The sequence below is a fragment of the Phocoena sinus genome, chromosome 6 (genome assembly GCF_008692025.1).
Source record: "Phocoena sinus isolate mPhoSin1 chromosome 6, mPhoSin1.pri, whole genome shotgun sequence".
NCBI lineage: Eukaryota > Metazoa > Chordata > Mammalia > Artiodactyla > Phocoenidae > Phocoena > Phocoena sinus.
In genome coordinates this window covers 102,039,394-102,064,468 of record NC_045768.1, presented here as the reverse complement: position 1 = coordinate 102,064,468, position 25,075 = coordinate 102,039,394, and the positions used below count along the sequence as shown (strand labels likewise).

At 41.3% G+C, this 25,075-nt stretch overlaps 1 protein-coding gene across 1 annotated transcript in view; it reads right to left on the bottom strand.

Moving 5' to 3' along the window:
* Positions 1-21,471, bottom strand: part of ADAM28 (ADAM metallopeptidase domain 28) — a 66,712-nt gene extending 45,241 nt beyond the window's left edge. The window contains exons 1-4 of the mRNA XM_032635432.1: positions 21,353-21,471; positions 14,097-14,200; positions 9,498-9,574; positions 7,920-7,998 (exon numbers count right to left, since the gene is read on the bottom strand). Coding sequence (XP_032491323.1) covers positions 7,920-7,998; positions 9,498-9,574; positions 14,097-14,200; positions 21,353-21,404 — 312 coding nt within the window. The 5' untranslated portion in view covers positions 21,405-21,471. The remainder of the gene's footprint in view (positions 1-7,919; positions 7,999-9,497; positions 9,575-14,096; positions 14,201-21,352) is intronic.
* Between the last annotated feature and the right edge of the window lie 3,604 nt (positions 21,472-25,075).

Genomic DNA, 25,075 nt, shown 5'->3' with positions numbered 1-25,075 from the left:
AAGGACGGCACCTGCACCAGTGGGAGGGAGCTGTGAAGGAGGAAAAGTTTCCACACACTAGGAAGCCCCTCCGCGGGCGGAGACTGCGGGAGGCGGAGGGGGGAGTTTCGGGACCGCGGAGTAGTGCACAGCGACGGGTGCGGAGGGCAAAGCGGGGAGATTCCTGCACAGACGATCGGTGCCGACCGGCACTCACCAGCCCGAGAGGCTTGTCTGCTCACCCGCCGGGACGGGCGGGGCTGCGAGCTGAGGCTCGGGTTTTGGTTTTGGACGGAGCTCAGGGAGAGGACGGGGGTTGGCGGCTTGAACATAGCCTGAAGGGGTTAGTGCACCACGACTAGCCGGGAGGGAGTTCGGGGAAAAGCCTGCACCTGCCGAAGAGGCAAGAGACTTTTTCTTCCCTCTTTGTTTCCTGGTGCGCGAGGAGAGGGGTTTAAGAGCGCTGCTTAAAGGATCTCCAGAGACGGGCGCGAGCCGCGGCTAAAAGCGCGAACCCCAGAGACGGGCGGGAGACGCTAAGGCTGCTGCTGCCGCCACCAAGGGGCCTGTGTGCGAGCACAGGTCACTCTCCACACCCCTCTTCCGCGGAGCCTGCGCAGCCCGCCACTGCCAGGTTCCGGGATCCAGGGACAACTTCCCCGGGACAACGCACGGCGGGCCTCAGGCTGGTGCAACGTCACGCTGGCCTCTGCCGCCGCAGGCCCGCCCCGCACGCAGTGCCCCCCCTTCCCCCATCCCCCAACCCCCGGCCTGAGTGAGCCGGAGGCCCCGAATCAGCGGCTCCTTTAACCCCGTCCTGTCTGAGCGAAAAAACAGACGCCCTCCAGCGACCTACACGCAGAGGCAGGGCCAAATCCAAAGCTGAGCTCCTGTGAGCTGTGAGAACAAAGAAGAGAAAGGGAAATCTCTCCCAGCAGCCACAGAAGCAGCGGATTAAAGCTCCACAATCAACTTGATATACCCTGCATCTGTGGAATACCTGAATAGACAAGGAATGATCCCAAATTGAAGAAGGGGAATTTAGGAGCGAGATCTATGATTTTTTTCCCTTTTCCTCTTTTTGTGAATGTGTACGTGTATGCTTCTGTGTGAGATCTTGTCTGTATACTCTTGCTTCCACCATTTGTCCTAGGGCTCTATCCGTCCATGGTTTTTTTAAAAAATTCTTTTTCTTAATAATTAAGTTTAATTGTAATAACTTTATTATACTTTACCTTCGTTCTTTCTTTCTTTCCTTCCTTCCTTTCCTCCTTTAGACAACGAATCACCCCAAATTGAGGAGGTGGTCTCTGGGAGCAGGATTTATGATTTTTCCCCCTTTACCTCTTTTTGTGAAGGTGTATGTGTATGCTTCTGTGTAAGATTTTCTCTGTATAGCTTTGCTTCCAACATTTGTCCTAAGGTTCTATCCGTCCCTTTTTTTTTTTTTCTAAATATTTTTTAATTCAATAACTATATTATACTTTATTTTATTTTTACTATATCATCTTTCTGTCTTTTTTCCTTCTTTCCCTCCTTCCTTCCTTCCTCCCTCCCTCCCTCCCTCCCTCCTTTCTTTCCTTCTTTGCTTCTTTCTTCCTTCCTTCCTTTCCTCCTTTCCTTCTTTCTTTACTCATACTTCTACTAATTCTCTCGACTTTTTCTCCCTTTTATTCTGAGCCGTGTGGATGAAAGGCTCTTGGTGCTCCAGCCAGGAGTCAGGGCTCTGCCTCTGAGGTAGGAGAGCCAACTTCAGGACACTGGTCAACAAGAGACCTCCCAGCTCCACATAATATTAAACGGTGGAAATCTCCCAGAGACCTCCATCTTAACACCAGCACCCAGCTTCACTCAACGACCAGCAAGCCACAGTGCTGGACAACCTATGCCAAACAACTAGCAAAACAGGCACACAACCCCACCCATTAGCAGAGAGGCTGCCTAAAATCATAATAAGGCCACAGACACCCCAAAACACACCACCAGACGTGAACCTGCCCACTAGAGAGACAAGATCCAGCCTCATCCAGCACAACACAGGCACTAGTCCCCTCCACCAGGAAGCCTACACAACCCACTGAAACAACCTTAGCCACTGGAGACAGACATCAAAAACAACGGGAACTACGAAAGTGCAGCCTGCAAAAAGGAGACCCTAAACACAGTAAGATAAGCAAAATGAGAAGACAGAAAAACACACAGCAGATGAAGGAGCAAGATAAAAACCCACCAGACCTAACAAATGAAGAGGAAATAGGCAATCTACCTGAAAAAGAATTCAGAATGATAGTAAGGATGATCCGAAATCTTGGAAGTAGAATGGACAAAATGCAAGAAACAGTTAACAAGGACCTACAAGAACTAAAGATGAAACAAGCAACGATGAAACAATGCCAATAAATGAAATTAAAACCACTCTAGATAGGATCAATAGCAGAATAACTGAGGCAGAAGAACGGATAAGTGACCTGGAAGATAAAGTAGTGGAAATAACTACTGCAGAGCAGAATAAAGAAAAAAGAATGAAAAGAACTGAGGACAGTCTCAGAGACCTCTGGGACAACATGAAACGCACCAACATTCGAATTATAGGGGTTCCAGAAGAAGAAGAAAGAAAGAAAGGGACTGAGAAAATATTTGAAGAGATTATAGTTGAAAACTTCCCTAATATGGGAAAGGAAATAGTTAATCAAGTCCAGGAAGCACAGAGAGTCCCATACAGGATAAATACAAGGAGAAACACGCCAAGACACATATTAATCAAAACTGTCAAAAATTAAATACAAAGAAAGCATATTAAAAGCAGCAAGGGAAAAACAACAAATAACACACAAGGGAATCCCCATAAGGTTAACAGCTGATCTCTCAGCAGAAACCCTACAAGCCAGAAGGGAGTGGCAGGACATACTGAAAGTGATGAAGGAGAAAAGCCTGCAACCAGGACTACTCTACCCAGCAAGGATCTCATTCACATTTGATGGAGAAATTAAAACCTTTACAGACAAGCAAAAGCTGAGAGAGTTCAGCACCACCAAACCAGCTTTACAACAAATGCTAAAGGAACTTCTCTAGACACGAAACACAAGAGAAGGAAACGACCTATAGTAGCGAACCCAAAACAATATAGAAAATGGAAATAGGAACATACATATCGATAATTACCTTAAATGTAAATGGACTAAATGCTCCCACCAAAAGACACAGATTGGCTGAATGGATACAAAAACAAGACCCTTATATATGCTGTCTACAAGAGACCCACTTCAGACCTAGAGACACATACAGACTGAAAGTAAGGGGATGGAAAAAGATATTCCATGCAAATGGAAACCAAAAGAAAGCTGGAGTAGCAATTCTCATATCAGACAAAATAGACTTTAAAATAAGGACTATTAAAAGGGACAAAGAAGGACACTACATAATGATCAAGGGATCGATCCAAGAAGAAGATATAACAATTGTAAATATTTATGCACCCAACATAGGAGCACCTCAATACATAAGGCAAATACTAACAACCATAAAAGGGGAGATCAACAGTAACACATTCATAGTAGGGGACTTTAACACTCCACTTTCACCCATGGACAGATCATCCAAAATGAAAATAAATAAGGAAACACAAGCTTTAAATGATACATTAAACAAGATGGACTTAATTGATATTTATAGGACACTCCATCCAAAAACAACAGAATACACATTTTTCTCAAGTGCTCATGGAACACTCTCCAGGACAGATCATATCTTGGGTCACAAATCAAGCCTTGGTAAATTTAAGAAAACTGAAATTGTATCAAGTATCTTTTCCGACCACAACGCCATGAGACTAGATATCAATTACAGGAAAAGATCTGTAAAAAATACAAACACATGGAGGCTAAACAATACACTACTTAATAATGAAGTGATCACTGAAGAAATCAAAGAGGAAATAAAAAAATACCTAGAAACAAATGACAATGGAGACACAACGACCCAAAACCTATGGGATGCAGCAAAAGCAGTTCTAAGGGGGAAGTTTATAGCAATACAAGCCCACCTTAAGAAGCAGGAAACATCTCGAATAAACAACCTAACCTTGCACCTCAAGCAATTAGAGAAAGAAGAACAAAAAAACCCCAAAGCTAGCAGAAGGAAAGAAATCATAAAAATCAGATCAGAAATAAATGAAAAAGAAATGAAGGAGACGATAGCAAAGATCAATAAAACTAAAAGCTGGTTCTTTGAGAAGATAAACAAAATAGATAAACCGCTAGCCAGACTCATCAAGAAAAAAAGGGAGAAGACTCAAATCAATAGAATTAGAAATGAAAAAGGAGAAGTAACAACTGACACTGCAGAAATAAAAAAAATCATGAGAGATTACTACAAGCAACTCTATGCCAATAAAATGGACAATCTGGAAGAAATGGACAAATTCTTAGAAATGCACAACCTGCCAAGACTGAATCAGGAAGAAATAGAAAATATGAACAGACCAATCACAAGCACTGAAATTGAAACTGTGATTAAAAACCTTCCAACAAACAAAAGCCCAGGACCAGATGGCTTCACAGGTGAATTCTATCAAACGTTTAGAGAAGAGCTAACACCTATCCTTCTCGAACTCTTCCAAAATATAGCAGAGGGAGGAACACTCCCAAATTCCTTCTACGAGGCCACCATCACCTTGATACCAAAACCAGACAAGGATGTCACAAAGAAAGAAAACTACAGGCCAATATCACTGATGAACATAGATGCAAAAATCCTCAACAAAATACTAGCAAACAGAATCCAACAGCACATTAAAAGGATCATACACCATGATCAAGTGGGGTTTATTCCAGGAATGCAAGGATTCTTCAATATACGCAAATCTATCAATGTGATAAACCATATTAACAAATTGAAGGAGAAAAACCATATGATCATCTCAATAGATGCAGAGAAAGCTTTCGACAAAATTCAACACCCATTTATGATAAAAACCCTCCAGAAAGTAGGCATAGAGGGAACTTTCCTCAACATAATAAAGGCCATATATGACAAGCCCACAGCAAACATCATCCTCAATGGTGAAAAACTGAAAGCATCTCCACTAAGATCAGGAACAAGACAAGGTTGCCCACTCTCACCACTCTTATTCAACATAGTTTTGGAAGTTTTAGCCACAGCAATCAGAGAAGAAAAGGAAATAAAAGGAATCCAAATCGGAAAAGAAGAAGTAAAGCTGTCACTGTTTGCAGATGACATGATACTATACATAGAGAATCCTAAAGATGCTACCAGAAAACTACTAGAGCTAATCAATGAATTTGGTAAAGTAGCAGGATACAAAATTAATGCACAGAAATCTCTGGCATTCCTATATACTAATGATGAAAAATCTGAAAGTGAAATCAAGAAAACACTCCCATTTACCATTGCAACAAAAAGAATAAAATATCTAGGAATAAACCTACCTAAGGATACGAAAGACCTGTATGCAGAAAATTATAAAACACTGATGAAAGAAATTAAAGATGATACAAATAGATGGAGAGATATACCATGTTCTTGGATGGGAAGAATCAACATTGTGAAAATGACTCTACTACCCAAAGCAATCTACAGATTCAATGCAATCCCTATCAAACTACCACTGGCATTTTTCACAGAACTAGAACAAAAAATTTCGCGATTTGTATGGAAACACAAAAGACCCCGAATAGCGAAAGCAATCTTGAGAACGAAAAAAGGAGCTGGAGGAATCAGGCTCCCTGACTTCAGACTATATTACAAAGCAACAGTAATCAAGACAGTATGGTACTGGCACAAAAACAGAAAGATAGATCAGTGGAACAGGATAGAAAGCCCAGAGATAAACCCACGCACATATGGACACCTTATCTTTGATAAAGGAGGCAGGAATGTACAGTGGAGAAAGGACAGCCTCTTCAATAAATGGTGCTGGGAAAACTGGACAGGTACATGTAAAAGTATGAGATTAGATCACTCCCTAACACCATACACAAAAATAAGCTCAAAATGGATTAAAGACCTAAATGTAAGGCCAGAAACTATCAAACTCTTAGAAGAAAACATAGGAAGAACACTCTATGACATAAATCACAGCAAGATCCTTTCTGACCCACCTCCTAGAGTAATGGAAATAAAAACAAAAATAAACAAATGGGACCTAATGAAACTTCAAAGCTTTTGCACAGCAAAGGAAACCATAACCAAAACCAAATGACAACCCTCAGAATGGGAGAAAATATTTGCAAATGAAGCAACTGACAAAGGATTAATCTCCAAAATTTACAAGCAGCACATGCAGCTCAATAACAAAAAAACAAACAACCCCATCCAAAAATGGGCAGAAGACCTAAATAGACATTTCTCCAAAGAAGATATACAGAATGCCAACAAACACATGAAAGAATGCTCAACATCATTAATCATTAGAGAAATGCAAATCAAAACTACAATGAGATATCATCTCACACCAGTCAGAATGGCCATCATCAAAAAATCTATAAACAATAAATGCTGGAGAGGGTGTGGAGAAAAGGGGACACTCTTGCACTGCTGGTGGGAATGTGAAATGGTTCAGCCACTATGGAGAACAGTATGGAGGTTCCTTAAAAAACTACAAATATAATTACCATATGACCCAGCAATCCCACTACTGGGCATATACCCTGAGAAAATCAAAATTCAAAAAGAGTCATGTACCAAAATGTTCATTGCAGCTCTATTTACAATAGCCCGGAGATGGAAACAACCTAAGCGCCCATCATCGGATGAATGGATAAAGAAGATGTGGCACATATACACAATGGAATATTACTCAGCCTTAAAAAGAAATGAAATTGAGCTATTTGTAATGAGATGGATAGACCTAGAGTCTGTCATACAGAGTGAAGTAAGTCAGAAAGAAAAGGACAAATACCGTATGCTTACACATATATATGGAATTGAAGGGAAAAAAATGTCATGAAGAACCTAGGGGTAAGACAGGAATAAAGACGCAGACCTACTGGAGAACGGACTTGAGGATATGGGGAGGGGGAAGGGCGAGGTTTGACAGGGCAAGAGAGAGTCATGGACATATACACACTAACAAACGTAGTAAGGTAGATAGCTGGGGGGAAGCAGCCGCAAGGCACAGGGATATTAGCTCGGTGCTTTGTGACAGCCTGGAAGGGTGGGATGGGGAGAGTGGGAGGGAGGGAGACGCCAGAGGGAAGACATATGGGAACATATGTATATGTATAACTGATTCACTTTGTTATAAAGCAGAAACTAACACACCATTGTAAAGCAATTATACCCCAATAAAGATGTTTAAAAATAAAAAAAAAAAACAAAAAAACAAACAAACAAAAAAAATGTTAGAGGATCTATTAAGAAATGACTACTGTTTCTGTTTTGTAAAAAAGTTCATTTGTATCATTTTTTTTTAGATTCCACATGTAAGTGGTATCATATGGTATTTGTCTTTCTCTGTCTGACTTACTGCACTTAGTATGATAATCTCTAGGTCCATCCATGTTGCTGCAAATGGGATTTTTCATTCTTTTTTATGACTGAGTAATATTCCATAGTATATAGGTACCACATCTTATATACACTATTATATATAAAATAGATAATCAACAAGGACCTACTGTATAGCACAGGGACCTCTACTTAGTATTCCATAATAAGCTATATGGGAAAAGAATCTGGAAAAGAACAGATATATATATACATGTATAACTGAATCACTTTGCTGTATACCTGAAACTGACACAATATTGTAAATCAACTATACTCCAATATAAAATAAAAATTAAAGAAAAGAAATTACTACTGTGAAAAAAACATCGTTGCCATAACACCGTTTCACTTTCACTAATTGGCAATGACACTGCTTCTGAGTGTGTGGGTCACACGCCAATTAGCAATGAATTTAGGATACTCTGTCTTACCATGATCTGTGGGCTCGTGGTGACCTCCTTTCCAGTGGAATTATAATATGTTTCCGTGTAGCCGGGTGCAAGGAGACCCCTGAGGGTGGGAGGAAAATGTCACGTTTACTCATGCTAATTGCAAACTCCAGTGATCAAAGGGAGAGCTTTCCCTGGGTGTGGAGAAAAGTTTTACCTCTTAGCCCCTCAGGGCAAATCCAAGCGTGAAAGGGATGCTTAAACTGGAGAGAGTGGGAAGGGCAGGGACATTCCTAAGTAGTGTGGAACAATGTCTGTTTCCTCATCAGACTCTGCCTGTTAGTCTGAGGAGAGATTTGAGGAAGAAATAGAACTGAGTAGGGCAAAGTTGATAAAAATGACTGAAAAGAGCAATGTTCTTCCCCACAGCTAAGGATGACTGCCTTTTTCACCCAGTCCTTGTCAGTTACCAGTAACTGTTAACAGTTGCAGCGGTGGAAAGTGTATTGAAAATTGACTTGCACTTGGTAGTGTGGGCTCTTTCAGCATTCTCACTGAGCTTCCTAAAGTTCTTTCAATTATCCACCAGCAAACAGGAGTCTGAATATATTTTTAAAAGAGGCAGGGCAAGGAGAAAAGGAAGCAACTAATATGTATTCTATACCATCTGTATCCTGGCTGCTGGGATAGTCCTTTTACACATATCATTTAATCATCTCAACAATCCTACCAGATAAATATTACTCTCCTTATTTTTCAGATGAGATTAAACAGTTCAAGTGGCAAAGAATCCTATCCAGATTTGCCTGAATTCAAAGCCTGTACTATTTCCATTGTACCACACTGTTTCCAAACTCTCGACAGTTGTGGCTTTTTGCAAAAGGTGATAGTCTATTTGAGGGGGGAAAAAATTCTCATTGCCCTATACTAAACAATTGAGGGATTAAAAAAACTTGAAAGCATAGAATTAGGAAGAAACTACTTTGGATATAGTCTAGATATAGGATGATCAAGATGTGGGTGAGAGCTGAGGTAGTGAAATTTGAAAAAGAATGTTGAATTTCAATGAACTGAAGGAAGAGAATGAAGGAATACAGGAAAATGTAATGTATGAGAAAATGGAGGGTTAGTGGTTGGCTGGGTAGAAACAGCACTGGCTTTGCAATCAGGGGACCCTGAGTCAGTTTTTACCACTGACTCGTTTTTTGGCCCTAGAGTTTACTTAACTTATGTATGTCTTGTTTTTCTGATGAAAATAGTCGCCAATTTTTTTAATATCTAATCTTTCAGTGTTAAAATAACAAAATGCAGTGATGCATGGGGGAGACTTAAAAATCTATGTGCTGTTTCACAGAAGTTGATAAAATATACGTCTGCCCGCACCTCGTTCATTGTGTTTTATGACTTCAACTGGCAGAACACTAGTAAACTGTTACTTTACTCAGTGTCTCTACCACTTCAGTACAAACAAATACTCGCGGAAGCCCTTGGGTCACTTGAGAGTAAAAGATGATTAGCCAAGGTTTGTGGGAGTCCTAAGTAGTAACAGACTCAGTTATCACACTTGCCACATGCTAACTGGCTGTTGGTGAGGATAGTATCAGAAGTAAAGACTCTTACTTGTTTTTCTTCAAGTAAAGCACTGCGATTTTTCCATTAACTGTCATTTCATACTTCAGTTCAGTTTCAAATTTTTCCTGCAAAAATGCACAAACACTTACTGGTGATTAAAAACATACACACACACAGATTCACTTGGCTATGTCCATCTGTCTCATCATTAGAAAGCAATGTCTGCTTTTCTTTAACAGTGGTCTCTATAATTCCAAATGTCTGCTTCTGCCTCTTTTAACAAGTCAAACAGCTGCCAACTGAATAGACACATTATCTGAGGCCTTTATACAAACCCATCTATCCATCCAGGCAGCCTCACATTCTACAAAGAAGATGTGAGTGTGGGTTATATGCCAGGCACTGCTAAGTTCTGGAAACTGGCCTCTGAGCAGGAAAAATTGGTACCGACTGTCAGAAAGCTTATAATATTGTGGAAAGACAGACCATAGAAGTGAGTTACATGATAAGGGGTATGAATCTGGAAGCAGGGTAGGATGTCTAACGTCTTAAGGGCAGGGAAAGGCTTTCCTGAGGAAGGAACATGTCAGCTGAGATATGAATTAGCCGGATGACACAGGGTGGGGTAGTTATTTGAGAAGTACTACTACGCACACAGACCCAAAGACCCGCAAGCCTCTCAACTGATGATTTGGTCTAGAGGTCTTCTCACTGCTACGTGGAGGGCAGAATATGGGCAAAATGACATGAATCTGTACCCTAAGGCAGGAAGAAGTCATCAGGAAGAAAACATAGTCTCGGGTGTTCAGAAAGAGAAGAAAATGTCACTTCTAGTAAACTGTGTGGAAACGGAGAACTATTTTTAAGTTTAGATTTATATATACAGGAGGAGATAGGTCTATACAGAAGAATTTTAAAGAAGATGTTATCAGGTGCTGAATTCTGACTTTGTCCTATAAAGCAGGGTTATTAGCCATGGTGACACGTAATATCTACCAATTCACTGGGAAGTACCAGGACATTGTTGTTATTAAAGAGATCCAATATGGCAGAGCAAACGTGATAGAGCACCAGTTATTATGGACTCAGTGATGCTTCCACTGCTGTGTTACACCTAAGGTCAAGCTGTCTTGTCTCCTCCCTCTCCTGAAGGAGAGAAAAGGACCTGAGCTCATCCAGGGACAATAGGAAGTTAGAGCCAAATGAGAAGGAAATCCAAATAAGAGGGGATATATGTATACGTACAGCTGATTCATTTCCATGTGCAGTATAAACTAACACAGTATTATAAGGCAACTATACTCCAATATTGATAAAAAAGAAAGGGGCTTCCCTGGTGGCGCAGTGGTTGAGAGTCCGCCTGCCGATGCAGGGGACACGGGTTCGTGCCCCGGTCCGGGAAGATCCCACATGCCGCGGAGAGGCTGGGCCCGTGAGCCATGGGCCGCTGAGCCTGCGCGTCCGGAGCCTGTGCTCCGCAACGGGAGGGGCCGTAACATGAGAGGCCCACGCAAAAAAAAAAATTAGAGCCATCTGGTCAGAGTATTGTGCAGGGATTTGCCATCTCCGAGGTCAGTTATTTCAGCTAAAATTTCCTTTAAATTTTCAGTTATTGAAGTGTGTCTCTGGTGTCAAAAATCTCAGACTATAAATATCCTACACTGTGGGTCTAGAGGAGGGGAAGCTGCTCTAACTCAGTTCACTTTCATGAATAACAGGAGCTGGAAAAAAGCCTGAGGGTTGAAAACAAACGTCATGGAGAATTGTTGTCACCACTTCTTGTTCAGGCTTAAGAAAGGCCAGATAAAATGAAAAAATTAGGAGGATACCAGATATGACCGTCCATACAGAAGAGCCTTCCAGATATCTGTTTTCTGTCAGCAGTGGATTTTAGTAGATTTTCAGATAAAATATTATTTGGAGGTTGTTTCAGAAAAGATAATTGGGTAATGGGAGTTTTAGCCAATACTATCATAGAGGGTACAGATGAAAGAAAACAGCAAAGAAGAAAACCAGAGACTATACGAAAGAGGGTGCACTGGGTAATGTTATAACTGTGCTTCTCAAGTAGAAGCTCATGGTGGAGAACAATGCCTGCTAATAAGAAGTGTGTCTTATTTGTATTCTATCTAGGTTCTGAGCTATGGGTTGGGAGAGGAAATAGGCACCTTGATTTGGAGAGTTTCCACTAGAAGGAAATGATTTGGAGCCCACTGAGTAAGATTAACTGGGCACAGGGACATATACATAAAAATTTCCTCCAGGAAACACCGTGGGTAAGGTCTAGTGGGTGCATTGGGACGGTTAGAGTCCTGTGTGGTTCTGAGATGGAAACAGAACTGTAGAGTCAACGTGATGCCTGTGAATACACAAGGGAAACCCTGTAGCCCAACTATTGTGATAACATACAGTAATCCGAGGCCTCTGAAAGCCTTGGTGGACCTAGCTAAGGCCTGACATTGTTCCCAATAGGGGAGGCACTGTGATGCCAGATATTTTTTTTTTTTTTTTTTTTTTTTTGCGGTACGCAGCCCTCTCACTGTTGTGGCCTCTCCCGTTGCGGAGCGCAGGCTCCGGACGCGCAGGCTCAGCGGCCATGGCTCACAGGCCCAGCCGCTCTGCGGCATGTGGGATCTTCCTGGACTGGGGCACGAACCCGCGTCCCCTACATCAGCAGGCGGACTCTCAACCACTGCGCCACCAGGGAAGCCCCAGATATTTTGTTTCAAGGCATGGACCAACAGCAAGATGATTTTGGCCTCTAAGGAAGCACGTGATCCGAAGACTGCAAGAACAGTGACCACCTTCAGAATGTAAGTTTCAACGTCAGGGACCTTGACTGAGAATGTGTTGACTATACATCTATGCAGGTTTATAGGAAATGTATTCCACTTACACTCATTCATTTGTCTATTTGTTTACTTACTCATTTGCTCACTTATTCGACAAACGCTTATTCAGGTCTCCTTATGCCATGTATGTAAAGTACAGTCAAGAATACAATCATGGGGCTTCCCTGGTGGCGCAGTGGTTGAGTGTCTGCCTGCCGATGCAGGGGACGCGGGTTCGTGCCCCGGTCCGGGAAGATCCCACATCCCACATCCCACATGCCGCGGGGCGGCTGGGCCCGTGAGCCATGGCCGCTGAGCCTGCGCGTCTGGAGCCTGTGCTCCGCAACGGGAAAGGCCACAGCAGTGAGAGGCCCGCGTACCGCCCAAAAAAAAAAAAAAAAGGAAAAAAAAAAAAAGAATACAGTCATGAATCAAATCTTTAAGATTCTGTCTTGGCTGTTAGTGCCTCCTCCAGAAAATGTTTCAGGGGATTACTTCATTCTAGCTCAAATCTTAAGTAATGTGGCCAGGTGTGAGGAAGTCAGGAAGATGGGCCATGCTCTTGGCATACCTGACAGGTAATGTTGGTGCCTTAATTCTCTGGTCCAGCAGAGGGCACAGTGGTATAATAAGAAGTACAAGAGTCCTCCTCTTCACTGCCTTGAGAAGTGATCAATCCAGACTGAGATCTGTGTAGATACAGGGATCCCCTCTGTCCCATGCACTCTAAATTCTAAATGTTTCAAGTAATTGCTAATCAATTATTTGCACAAGGAAGACCAAGAGTCTCAACACAGAAACCACAAAGTTAATTTCTAGCAACTTGGCTTTCACCTCAAAATATTCAGTGGAAAATGTAGTTGGCATTTTTAAGAGACTGCCAGAAAGCATTTGAAGAAAGCCATATTGACAGGGAATCCAATGCATATGGGTCCTATATAAATTTAGCAGAAACATTTTGTTGAGAGACAATTATTTTGGGAAACAGAGTCTACTCTGGGTTCTGTTGCTATACATGTGTTTGCTTTAGAAAAAATAATTTGTGAGGAACTTTGTCCAGTTGGGGAATATGAGCTTCCAGTGAGTTTCATCTTACAGTAGGTAGATGTAAAAGTTGTCATTTATGTCTCATTTATTTGTATTTTCCTGGCTCCCAGCAGAAGACTTCCAGGTGTAGGTAATTAGAAAATTGCTGTGGAATGAATCGTCATGTTTTAGCCCTCCTCTTTTGACTGAGAATGTATGTTTTGTCAAGTGGTAAGAATTCTACAAACTTTAATAGCCGACTCTTTTGAAAAAACAGAGGTAAATTTTATGTTCAATTATAGTAATTAATCCTAATTTACTACACATATATGCATTTATTCACCCACAGTATTTTATTTTTTACTTCAATTTTAGTGTTCACGGTTTTGTTTGTATGTGTGTATGTATAGATGATAGATAGAGAGAGATATATAAAGAGATGGATAAAAGAAGTTGCATCAAATTCTTTAGAAGTAACAGAATAAGTTATAAATTACCATAAATAAAGTTTACCCTCTGTGTGACCTTGGACAGTTAGTTTATTTCAACCTCCAGAACTTTAAAATCAAAATAAAGCTAGTAATAGAATGTTGGGTTATCGTGAAGATTAATAAAGGTAAGACAGGTTAAAAAACACAAATGTGTGTATGTATATATACAAAAATATGTATTATATCTACATATTAAATATAGTTATATATATGCGTATGTGTGTGTATATGTGTGTGTGTGTGTGTGTGTGTGTGTGCGCGCGTGTATTCAAAATTCTTTATTAAATCAAAAGCTGTACCTGTTGACCTGGATCCTTGACCTCTCTTTTATGCAGTGGATGAAGTCTTCTGGGATAAACCACTTCATAGTTTTTCACTCCAGGGAGTTCTTTTATAGAATTTACTGAGCAAAAAAAAAAAAAAGGTAGAGAAGATTCAGCTAAGCAGAACTAACATATGCTGTTCGGTAGTGGTCATGTTGATTGCGTTTCTGATGAATGATGCCACACGCAGGGGCTTTAACTGAGTTATGTGAGAGAGTTATAAAAGTGCAGACACCAGAAAAGATCAGCAAAATCAGAAGCCCACTCTTCCTCTCAGATCTTTAATATATATCTTCAGATATTCTCCCACTGAAAGTTTACCGGTGTTTCTCAGCTTAGTGAAGATATTTCTTTGGAATTTTCCCGCTTCTCTTTACCACTCTGTGTCCCCTAGGGGAAGGGAGCAAACAGTTCAGGCAAAAGCCAGGACAGGAGAACAGAAGCCAAAGTAATCCTCTAAGAACCTAATCAGTGTCAGAATAATCAAACTGAAGCACTCTGAAACTACACAGTGTCATAAAAATGAAATAACTAATGGATACCATTTCAGATTCTAATATATTTTTCTTGGGTTTTCCAACAGCAATATTTTACAGTAATGAAAGAAACGAAATCAGTAAGAAAAGGCTCCAATATCAGCTCCATAGAATGGGCTGACTTTTGCAGTACAGACATACCTTCATTTTTGAATACAAAACATGAAAAACATGAAACTTGGAGAAGCAGACAATTAGAACACTAGGACTGGCCTGGAAGGAAAACTTCTGAACCTGCAGTTAAATTGAAAGAGAATTGGAAAGATTCAACCTACTATTGGCATCTTGAATTCTCATTTCAATGTTGTTTCTAGAAGTTATTTTTTTCAGAGAAATTCAGTTTTCCCAAAGCTGATGCTGAATTTTCTATTTTCTTTTTTATTTGCCCACATGGTCCAGTCCCTGCTCTGTATAAAGAAGTGCCTGAGGAAATGTCAACAGACCAGCTCTTTAGAGGTTAAGGGGCTGCAGATCCACAGAGAATGTAGGTACAAGGGAACAGGGATCCACAGGATGGCCCAACCCAGCAGTTTCCTAACTGGAACTGGAAAGGCTTTAAATGACTAGAGGGTAATTCTAGCTCATTAAAATAGGCAAACCTAAATTCTGTGATAACATAAATTTATGTGATGGGGTTGATCTTTTAGCAAATAAAACAGTATTTTTCATTAGTCACTTTGCATGAATGTACACTTATCCCAGTGATGTTCCAGAGAATAAATGCTTATTTTTTCAAAGTTTCTTCAGAAACGAAAGTAGAAACTTTTCAAAATTCCTAGTGATATCAATTTTCTTTTATCATTTTAGGATGGCTTTCATTCTTCTGACCATTCAAGAGCCATTTGCATATCTAACTTTGAAGAATAGAAAAAGTGATTAAATTTGCTAAAAGCTCACTGGGTCAAAAACAGAGTGTTAAAGTGATGAAATGGCATTTCTTTCACTGGCTCAAGATTTACTGTTAAAAATAATTCAAAAACACTTAAAGCCGTGGCGTCAACACTAGACTACATTAACTTTGGGTTTAGTTTGGGTTTTTCAATTGTGAAAAGAGGGGACAGATTAAATGATCTTGAAGAACAGTTCAAGTAGTCTACAACTTTATGCAAATAAATACAGAATCTCCAATGATCTCTTTGAATAGGTGACGGTCATTTCAATAATGTTCTAATCAGAACCTTGTGATAAAATGTCTCATTACATAGCCACACTTCAAGAATTACATCACAAGTTCCCTCGGTCACTTACTTCTTACTTCTAGAGCTAATCACTGGGCATCTTTTATTTCTATTTAATTAATTTTTGGTAGAGGAAAATAATAATGTTAGTTTTAAAACAATAAGCGAGGTTCAAAAGCCTAAAGGAACAGTAAATCAGTCATTTTCTTTCCATCGAGTGAAAATTTTCCTAATTATCATAATTATTTCAAAATAATAAGATGCCAAGAGTAAGAAAATTACTCTTGCCAGAAATTAACTGATGGTAGCAATTCCGTACGGTCTCCTGTTACTCTCTAAGTACACCATAAGGCACCCGCATGCTGTCTGGTGGACTGTGTTCAATCAATGCAATTAGTCCCATTAATATGGAGCTCATGAAGCCGTATATTCACCAACATTGCAACCAGAGTAACTCTTCTAAAAATGCTGTATGAAACACACATTATTCTGATGGGAAATATTAGTCTAAGCTGCCCTCAGTTCATAAAATAATAACTACCCAACTAATTCTTTTTATAAAAGCAGAAAGGGATAACACTCACACGCTCCCCTTCAGAAGTGGTGAGAAGGGGACAGGCCAATCCAACCAACACAAGTTTTCTCTGATATACACATTGATCTCCATGCCTCTAGTTAGTATCTAAATGCTAATGTATCCCAGCTGACTATGAAATATGGAGTCTCAGCATGTAAATCAGTGGAGAAATTTCTTTCCAACTCTTTGTTTGATGGCCAAGCACTTCCAAATGGCAACCAAAACAAATCAATGAATAAACTAAACCAGGATATTTTTTAAAACGCCTCCAGCAACCTCTCACTTTCTTCAGTGTGAAGTGAACAGATTTCCAGCTTTTCACATTCTTGCAGCAGGGTACATTCTCTAAAGATAACAGATAGAATTTCCCTTAATGGCCCTTCTTTTTCTGAAACCAGGAAGGCCCTGAAAGGACGAGATTTGAGATACAACAAATTATACAGCAGTTAAAGAGAGGCAGCAGACCTAAGTGTTGTTTGGCTCATCATTCTAAGGCGTGATGGTGCCGTCTCCTCCCAGCTGTATAACAGCACACTAATTATTTTGAGGCCTGTGGAACAAACACAACTAACTATCATCCAGGGATTACACAAATCTGAGATGAAACACAATATGTTGCTACTAATTCACTTTAATACTCGCTTTTCTCTCTCCCACAGAACTCACAGGATGGATTAGTTTTGACTAGCAAAACCGGATCAAGAAAAAGAAAACTATTATTTGGCTTTGGGTTAGATCATTATTTTCACTGTTTATTAGTTTTAGAAAAGTGAAATCTTTGGGGGGGGTACTTTTAAACACTTTTTATTTGGCAATAATTTCAAATGTATACAAGAATTGCAAGAATAGGAATAGTACAAATAACGTCTTTATATCCTTCACCCGGATTTACCTAATTCACAGATCTACCCTATTGCCAACATGTTCATGAGTGAAAGTATTCTTGTAAGCCACCAATATTTTGAGGTTGTTGTCACTGAGATTTTGAATATTCTCAGTCTCTCACATATATACATATGTGTATATACACATACATATGTATATAAATATACATACACATACACACAATTTTTTCTAACCATTTGAGGATGAGTTACACTACATACATCATGGTTCTTTACCCCTACAAACTTGAGTATTTCCTAAGTACAAGAATATTCTCTTACACAGCCATAGCACAGCTCTCAAATTTAAGAAATTTAACACTGAGCCAGTACTTTTATCTAATCTACCATCTGTATTCCAGTTTTGTCAATTGACCAAATAATATCCTTTATAGCATTTTCCCCATTCCAGTGCAGGATCCACTCTAGGGTCAGGTATTTTATCTAGTTTTCATGTTTGTGGCCTCTCCTGTTGCGGAGCACAGGCTCCGGATGCGCAGGCTCAGCGGCCACGGCTCACGGGCCCAGCCGTTCCGCGGCATGTGGGATCTTCCCGGACCGGAGCACGAACCCGCGTCCCCTGCATCGGCAGGCGGACTCTCTACCACTGCGCCACCAGGGAAGCCCTCTTTACTCTCTTTTAATCTGGAAACTTCTGACCTTCCTTCCACCCTCCTTTCATCCTTCCTTCCAACCGTTTTCTTTCTTTCTTTCTCTTTCTTCCTTCCTCTATCTCTCTTTCTCTCTCTGCCTCCCTCCCTCTGTCTTTAGAAAAGTTAAATCTTGTTGACAAGATTAAAATACCAGACATTAGTCTGGATGGCTACTTTATCTTTTAATGTGTTTGGAGCCATTTTAGAGTTTAGCCCCTTTGTACATAATACTGATATTTCCATTTTTCTTCAAATCTGTTCAAAACTGTTGAAAGCAATGTCTTTCCAAACTAAACACATGATGTTAAGCCCTGAATCAGGGTTTATGCAATGACATGGACTTAAGTTCTGGGATTCTCTGTACCCCATCAAGCTACCCCATCAAACTATCTGGTGATTTTAAACTTCATGCAGTAAAAGTGAGTACAAACACTAAAGGAAAAAACACATCCTAATTATGTCTATCACTTTGGCTCTAAAGATCAAAGTACGTATACTCTTTGGGGTCTTCCAGTCGACTTATGAAGACAGGAAGAAATTGCAATTTGAAATAAAATAATTTCAAAAAGTACTGTACCCCCTGGATATCCTGCTGAAGTAAAGAAATTTCTCCTTACTTCTTCACCACCAAGCACCTGTCACATGCTTTAAATTTTTTTCCCTTTCCTACAATGAAATCTTATAAGTTATTTTTCTCAGGGGATTGTAAAGCTCATTACAAACAGTTGGCCTGATTTGACCTCATTTTTTAATTTCGCATATGTAAGAACCGGGCAGGAGTCATGGTTGGAGGGGCACATACTTATTCTCTGGATGATGGGGGCAGAGAAACAAAAAAAAGGAGGAGATGGGAAAATGGAAATGGCTTTATGTCTTACATTTCAGTGGGTATTTCATTTCAGGGTTATTTCAGGGACCATGGAGACATTCCTTTTTTTTTTTTTTGGCTGTGTTGGGTCTTGGTTGCTGCACACGGGCTTTCTCTAGTTGTGGTGAGCAGGGGCTACTCTTCATTGTGGTGCATGGCCTTCTTATTGCCGTGGCTTCTCTTGTTGCGGGGCACGGGGTCTAGGCTCGTGGGTTTCAGTAGCGGCACACCGGCTCAGTAGTTGTGGCACGTGGGCTCAGCAGTTGTGGCTCACAGGCTTAGTTGCTCTGCGGCATGTGGGATCTACCGGACCAGGGCTCGAACCTGTGTCCCCTGAATTGGCAGTCGGATTCATGGAGACATTCTTGAAAATACACAATGGAAAATAAAAAAGAGGGGGCAGCTTTCTGTTCCAGATGGAAGATACGGGAAGGCAGCTTTCTGTTCATCCCTCCATCCTCACAAAAGCCACTTCAGAACCTCTGTCCCCTTCTCACCAAGTATTCAGAGATGTCACACTTTGAGACATGACCTCTAAAAATGTTTTGTCTCTTGGGGCAAATGATGTGAATGCAAAGACAGGAGAACAGAATCAGTTAGTATGCCCAAATTCACCGAAAAGGCTATAATGTGGGTGGACCACATTGGTAGCTATGCTATTCTGTTAACAGACCCAGCTTGATCTTTATGCTGTTGGGTAAGGCTAGTACACAAACAATTCTTATGTTTCAACCAAGCAAATTGTCCCAGAGAGTGTTCAGTGATCCTACTTTTGGAGAATGTAGGGAAAGAAGATTTCTATTAACTTTGACTCAAAAAATAGGAATTTTAAGTCAATAATTTAAATTCCTAGCACAGTTCTATACCAAAAGATGTTAAGTTAGAACTTTCCCAAGTCTGAAAAACAAATCAGAAACCAGCGTAAAAGGAAAGATGCTTTTAGTGACAAAGTACTGAGTGGGCAAAAGGGGTAGGAGAATATTTCCCTACCTAACCCCATCCTTCTTGTTGATAATTTGTTCCCATTTCTAGGTCCCAGCAAACATTCTAAAGCCCAGGAAAAGGTTTACCAGGGAAGGAGTCTCACGCACTGAAGCTAACGTGCTGAATTTCAATAAGCTCTCGAAGTAGAAATAAACAAAGGAAATGTGTTAGCCAATCTAATTTAACCAAAATCTAATTGGAGAATTCATCAGAGATGGAGAGATATGCTAGATATAATTGATTATTAGGAAGTAATATTACTCTACTTTTGAATTCTTAAACTAAAAATTGCTGCTCACCATCTGGCACTACAAGAATGAAGTCACCTGAGGCTTCCCTGGTGGCGCAGTGGTTGGGAGTCCGCCTGCCGATGCAGGGGACATGGGTTCGTGCCCCGGTCCGGGAAGATCCCACATGCCGCAGAGCGGCTGGGCCTGTGAGCCACGGCCACTGAGCCTGCGCGTCCGGAGCCGCGTACGCCAAAAAAAAAAAAAAAAAAAAAAAAAAAAAAGAATGAGGTCACTAGCCACTGCAGTAGTTGACCTTCAATACACAGCCTGAAACAGGAGTTCAGGGCCGGCAAAGATCAGAAATGAGGCACTCTGTACTCTGGGAAAAACTGGCAGAACAGACCTTCAGATAATTAGATACTTTTAGGAGAAGATGTTATGAACCCAATTTCTTGCATTTTCTCATATCTAGAAAAGCTCTAAAATTATTAATGGAGACATCCGCTCACCGTGACTAGCAGCAACCTCCTGCCAAAATGTATGCTTGATTCCATGGATCCCCCTTCAACAAAACACATAATACTGATCTCCCTGCCCTACTTCTTCTGAACAGTTCCTCACAGTTATCTGAGAAGTTGTCTCCCAGGCTATAGTCCTCATTTTGCCCCAAATAAAACTTCACTCACAACTCTCACATTGTGCTTTTTCTTTTTTCAGTCGACAAATGTTTGATCTAACCAGCAAAATGTAAGTGAATGATCAACGTAAGTTCAACGGCAACATTGTTTTGATCAAGTAATATCACAGTGCTTTATAAACATGAAATGGGTCCACTACTTATTTCTAATTTGTCATATTTATCATCACCAATAATGAAAGGACTAAATATAAAAATGTGATTGAAAGGAATAGGACGAATCAAACTGGCCCCAATAATAATAACAGATACTTTCTGAAGCCTTCTGTACCGCAATAACCAGTCAAACCTGCCTCATCTTAACTGCTCTAAAAACTGACTAGGTTGATTTGGGTGCATTCCATTCTTTGATGCAAAGATCACATTCACTGTTTAGATGATGCTGAATTAAATTTCCCCTCTGATTTCTAAGTGTTCTCAGATCAGACATGTAAATACTGATTCAAGAAGTCTGCTTGCCTCTCCTTTACACTGAGTGTTTAAATCAGTCAGGGCCCCCCAAAACAACAAATTAAACCAGCTCAACTGGTTAGTAAAATTGGTTAAAAAAAAATACTGGGAGAAGATGAAAAGCAAGCAGTTCCCTGGGTATTTAACAGAACCTGAAAAGGAGTTAAACACCTACCCGGAAGTGGAGAAAGGAGGAAAGTGGCTGTCAAAAGAAGCCCTCGCCACATGCTGGGTGATCCTAGGAGCCTGGTGTCTGTCCTTCTGTCTCAAGCAGCCGTGCACTGGGTCTGTCCCTTCCTCTCAAGTGAGACAGAATGAAACCTCAGGGTTCATTCTTGTCTCTGCTTCAGGAAGTGTTTACTAAAGGTGTTGCACAACCTCAGAGCTATGGTCCTGTGACAATGGCACAGCAGGCGGAAGTTCCGGCCGCAGTCTGGCTCTAAGATCCCTTGATCCTACGCTATTGTTTCTCTTTCTTTCTTCCCCATGTTCCCCACTCAGAAGTAGTACATTTCCAGTAAAATACTATATTCCAATAAGCCACTGCAATAATGGCTTCAATGTAGCTTGATAAATGTGTGTATTTATTATGTGTATAATAAATATATGTGTATATACACACTACCATATATAAAATAGATAACCAGCAAGGACCTCCTGTATAGCACAGGGAACTATACTCAGTATTTTGTAATGACCTCTAAGGGAAAAGAATCTGAAAAAGTATATATATATTTGTAAATATATATATATATATATACACACACATATATACATGTATATATAAAAGTATATATAAAAGTATATATATATATATGTAGCTGAATCACTTTGCGGATCCCTGAAACTAACACAACACTGTAAAGCAACTATACTTCAATAAAAAAATGAATAAATGAAAATTAAAAAAATAAAAAGCAAAATAAATATATGTATTTGCTATGTTGGCAAAAATTTATTGAGAAGGTTATCCTCTCACATATACAAGTGGTTCAGTGAAGCAATTTCTGATCCAATCCCATTATTGTATAAAACTCTCTTTTCCAATTATTTTGTATCCTTAGCCTGTTCTTCCACAATGGCGATCTCAGGGAGCTTGAACTCTCATGAAATAAGAATGTAGGACTCTATAAGCTCAAGGTTTTTCAGCTCTCCAAGGGTATTCGTATCATCAATAACAACCAAGAGAAGGGGGTAGGGGGAAGCCTTTAAGACTCAAAAAATGTAATTTCCAGGATAATTTCAGCAGTTGTCAGAGGTGGTAGTGAGTCTAAGCTGGCATGCCCAGATATCACACAGTATAGCTAATATTAATTAGAGCTGCTTACCAAGTTCCAGGTCCTTTATACTAATTACCATATTGATTCTTCTGATACTCCTGTGTGATAAATATCATCTTATCCATATTTTGTATATGAAAAAAACTGGGGTTTAAAAAGATAAAAAATTCAGAAGATTAAGACTCAGTTTTCCTCATTTTATAGAATAAAAAGAGTAAGCAGCTTGCCCACAGTTACCTAGCTAGCAAGTGGTAGGAGTGGAATTTGGACCTGGTGTTGTCTGATCTCCTACTCACAGACTCTAATGCCTCCTACTTATGCAGTTGATTTATACACCCAGTTATATTTCTGTTGAGAAATAAATATACAATTCCTACTAAAAAACCCTGAAGTATTATTACAAAACCCATTCCTGGTCCACTAAAATTATGCATCATTTTATGGATTCTGAAGGACATTCTTATACTAGTGATTGCAATGAAAAGGGATATCTCTAAATGATAATACACATATTGGCCAACAAGCATAAGGGAATTTTTTAATCTAGTTATTGAACACTTCAGCCATCAGGACATCACAGGTGTCTTGTCTCTTCCATCCAAGTTCTACTGGTTTGTTTTTTTCAGGGAACAGAAAGAATACATCTGCTTTTAAATGATTACATGGGGGGGGACCTTGAAGATGGCGGAAGAGTAAGACGCGGAGATCGCCTTCCTCCCCACGGATACACCAGAAATACATCCACACGTGGAACAACTCCTACAGAACTCCTACTGAAGGCTGGCAGAAGACCTCAGACCTCCCAAAAGGCAAGAAACTCCCCACGTAACTGGGTAGGGCAAAAGAAAAAACAGAGACAAAAGAATAAGGACGGCACCTGCACCAGTGGGAGGGAGCTGTGAAGGAGGAAAAGTTTCCACACACTAGGAAGCCCCTCCGCGGGCGGAGACTGCGGGAGGCAGAGGGGGGAGTTTCGGGACCGCGGAGTAGTGCACAGCGACGGGTGCGGAGGGCAAAGCGGGGAGATTCCTGCACAGACGATCGGTGCCGACCGGCACTCACCAACCCGAGAGGCTTGCTGCTCACCCACCGGGGCGGGCGGGGCTGCGAGCTGAGGCTCGGGTTTTGGTTTTGGACGGAGCTCAGGGAGAGGACTGGGGTTGGCGGCTTGAACATAGCCTGAAGGGGTTAGTGCACCACGACTAGCCGGGAGGGAGTTCGGGGAAAAGCCTGCACCGGCCGAAGAGGCAAGAGACTTTTTCTTCCCTCTTTGTCTCCTGGTGCGCGAGGAGAGGGGTCTAAGAGCGCTGCTTAAAGGAACTCCAGAGACGGGCGCGAGCCGCGGCTAAAAGCGCGAACCCCAGAGACGGGCGCGAGCCGCGGCTGAGGGCGCGAGCCCCCGAGACGGGCGCGAGCCGCGGCTGAAAGCACAAACCCCAGAGACGGGCGCGAGCCGCGGCTGAGGGCGCAAGCCCCCGAGACGGGCGCAAGCCGCGGCTGAAAGCGCAAACCCCAGAGACGGGCGCGAGCCGCGGCTAAAACCGCGGACCCCAGAGACGGGCGGGAGACGCTAAGGCTGCTGCTGCCGCCACCAAGGGGCCTGTGTGCGAGCACAGGTCACTCTCCACACCCCTCTTCCGCGGAGCCTGTGCAGCCCGCCACTGCCAGGTTCCCGGGATCCAGGGACAACTTCCCCGGGACAGCGCACGGCGGGCCTCAGGCTGGTGCAACGTCACGCCGGCCTCTGCCGCAACGTCACGCTGCCTCTGCCGCCGCAGGCCGGCCCCGCACGCAGTGCCCCTCCTTCCCCCATCCCCCAACCCCCGGCCTGAGTGAGCCGGAGGCCCCGAATCAGCGGCTCCTTTAACCCCGTCCTGTCTGAGCGAAAAAACAGACGCCCTCCAGCGACCTACACGCAGAGGCAGGGCCAAATCCAAAGCTGAGCTCCTGTGAGCTGTGAAAACAAAGAAGAGAAAGGGAGATCTCTCCCAGCAGCCACAGAAGCAGCGGATTAAAGCTCCACAATCAACTTGATATACCCTGCATCTGTGGAATACCTGAATAGACAAGGAATGATCCCAAATTGAAGAGGTGGACTTTAGGAGCGAAATCTATGATTTTTTTCCCTTTTCCTCTTTTTGTGAAGGTGTACGTGTATGCTCCTGTGTGACATCTAGTCTGTATACTCTAGCTTCCACCATTTGTCCTAGGGCTCTATCCGTCCATGACTTTTTTTTAAAAATTCTTTTTCTTAATAATTAAGTTTAATTGTAATAACTTTATTATACTTTACCTTCGTTCTTTCTTTCTTTCCTTCCTTCCCTCCCTCCTTTAGACAACGAATCACCCCAAATTGAGGAGGTGGTCTCAGGGAGCAGGATTTATGATTTTTCCCCCTTTACCTCTTTTTGTGAAGGTGTATGTGTATGCTTCTGTGTAAGATTTTCTCTGTATAGCTTTGCTTCCAACATTTGTCCTAAGGTTCTATCCGTCCCTTTTTTTTTTTTTTTTTCTAAATATTTTTTAATTCAATAACTATATTATACTTTATTTTATTTTTACTGTATCATCTTTCTTTCTGTCTTTTTTCCTTCTTTCCCTCCTTCCTTCCTTCCTCC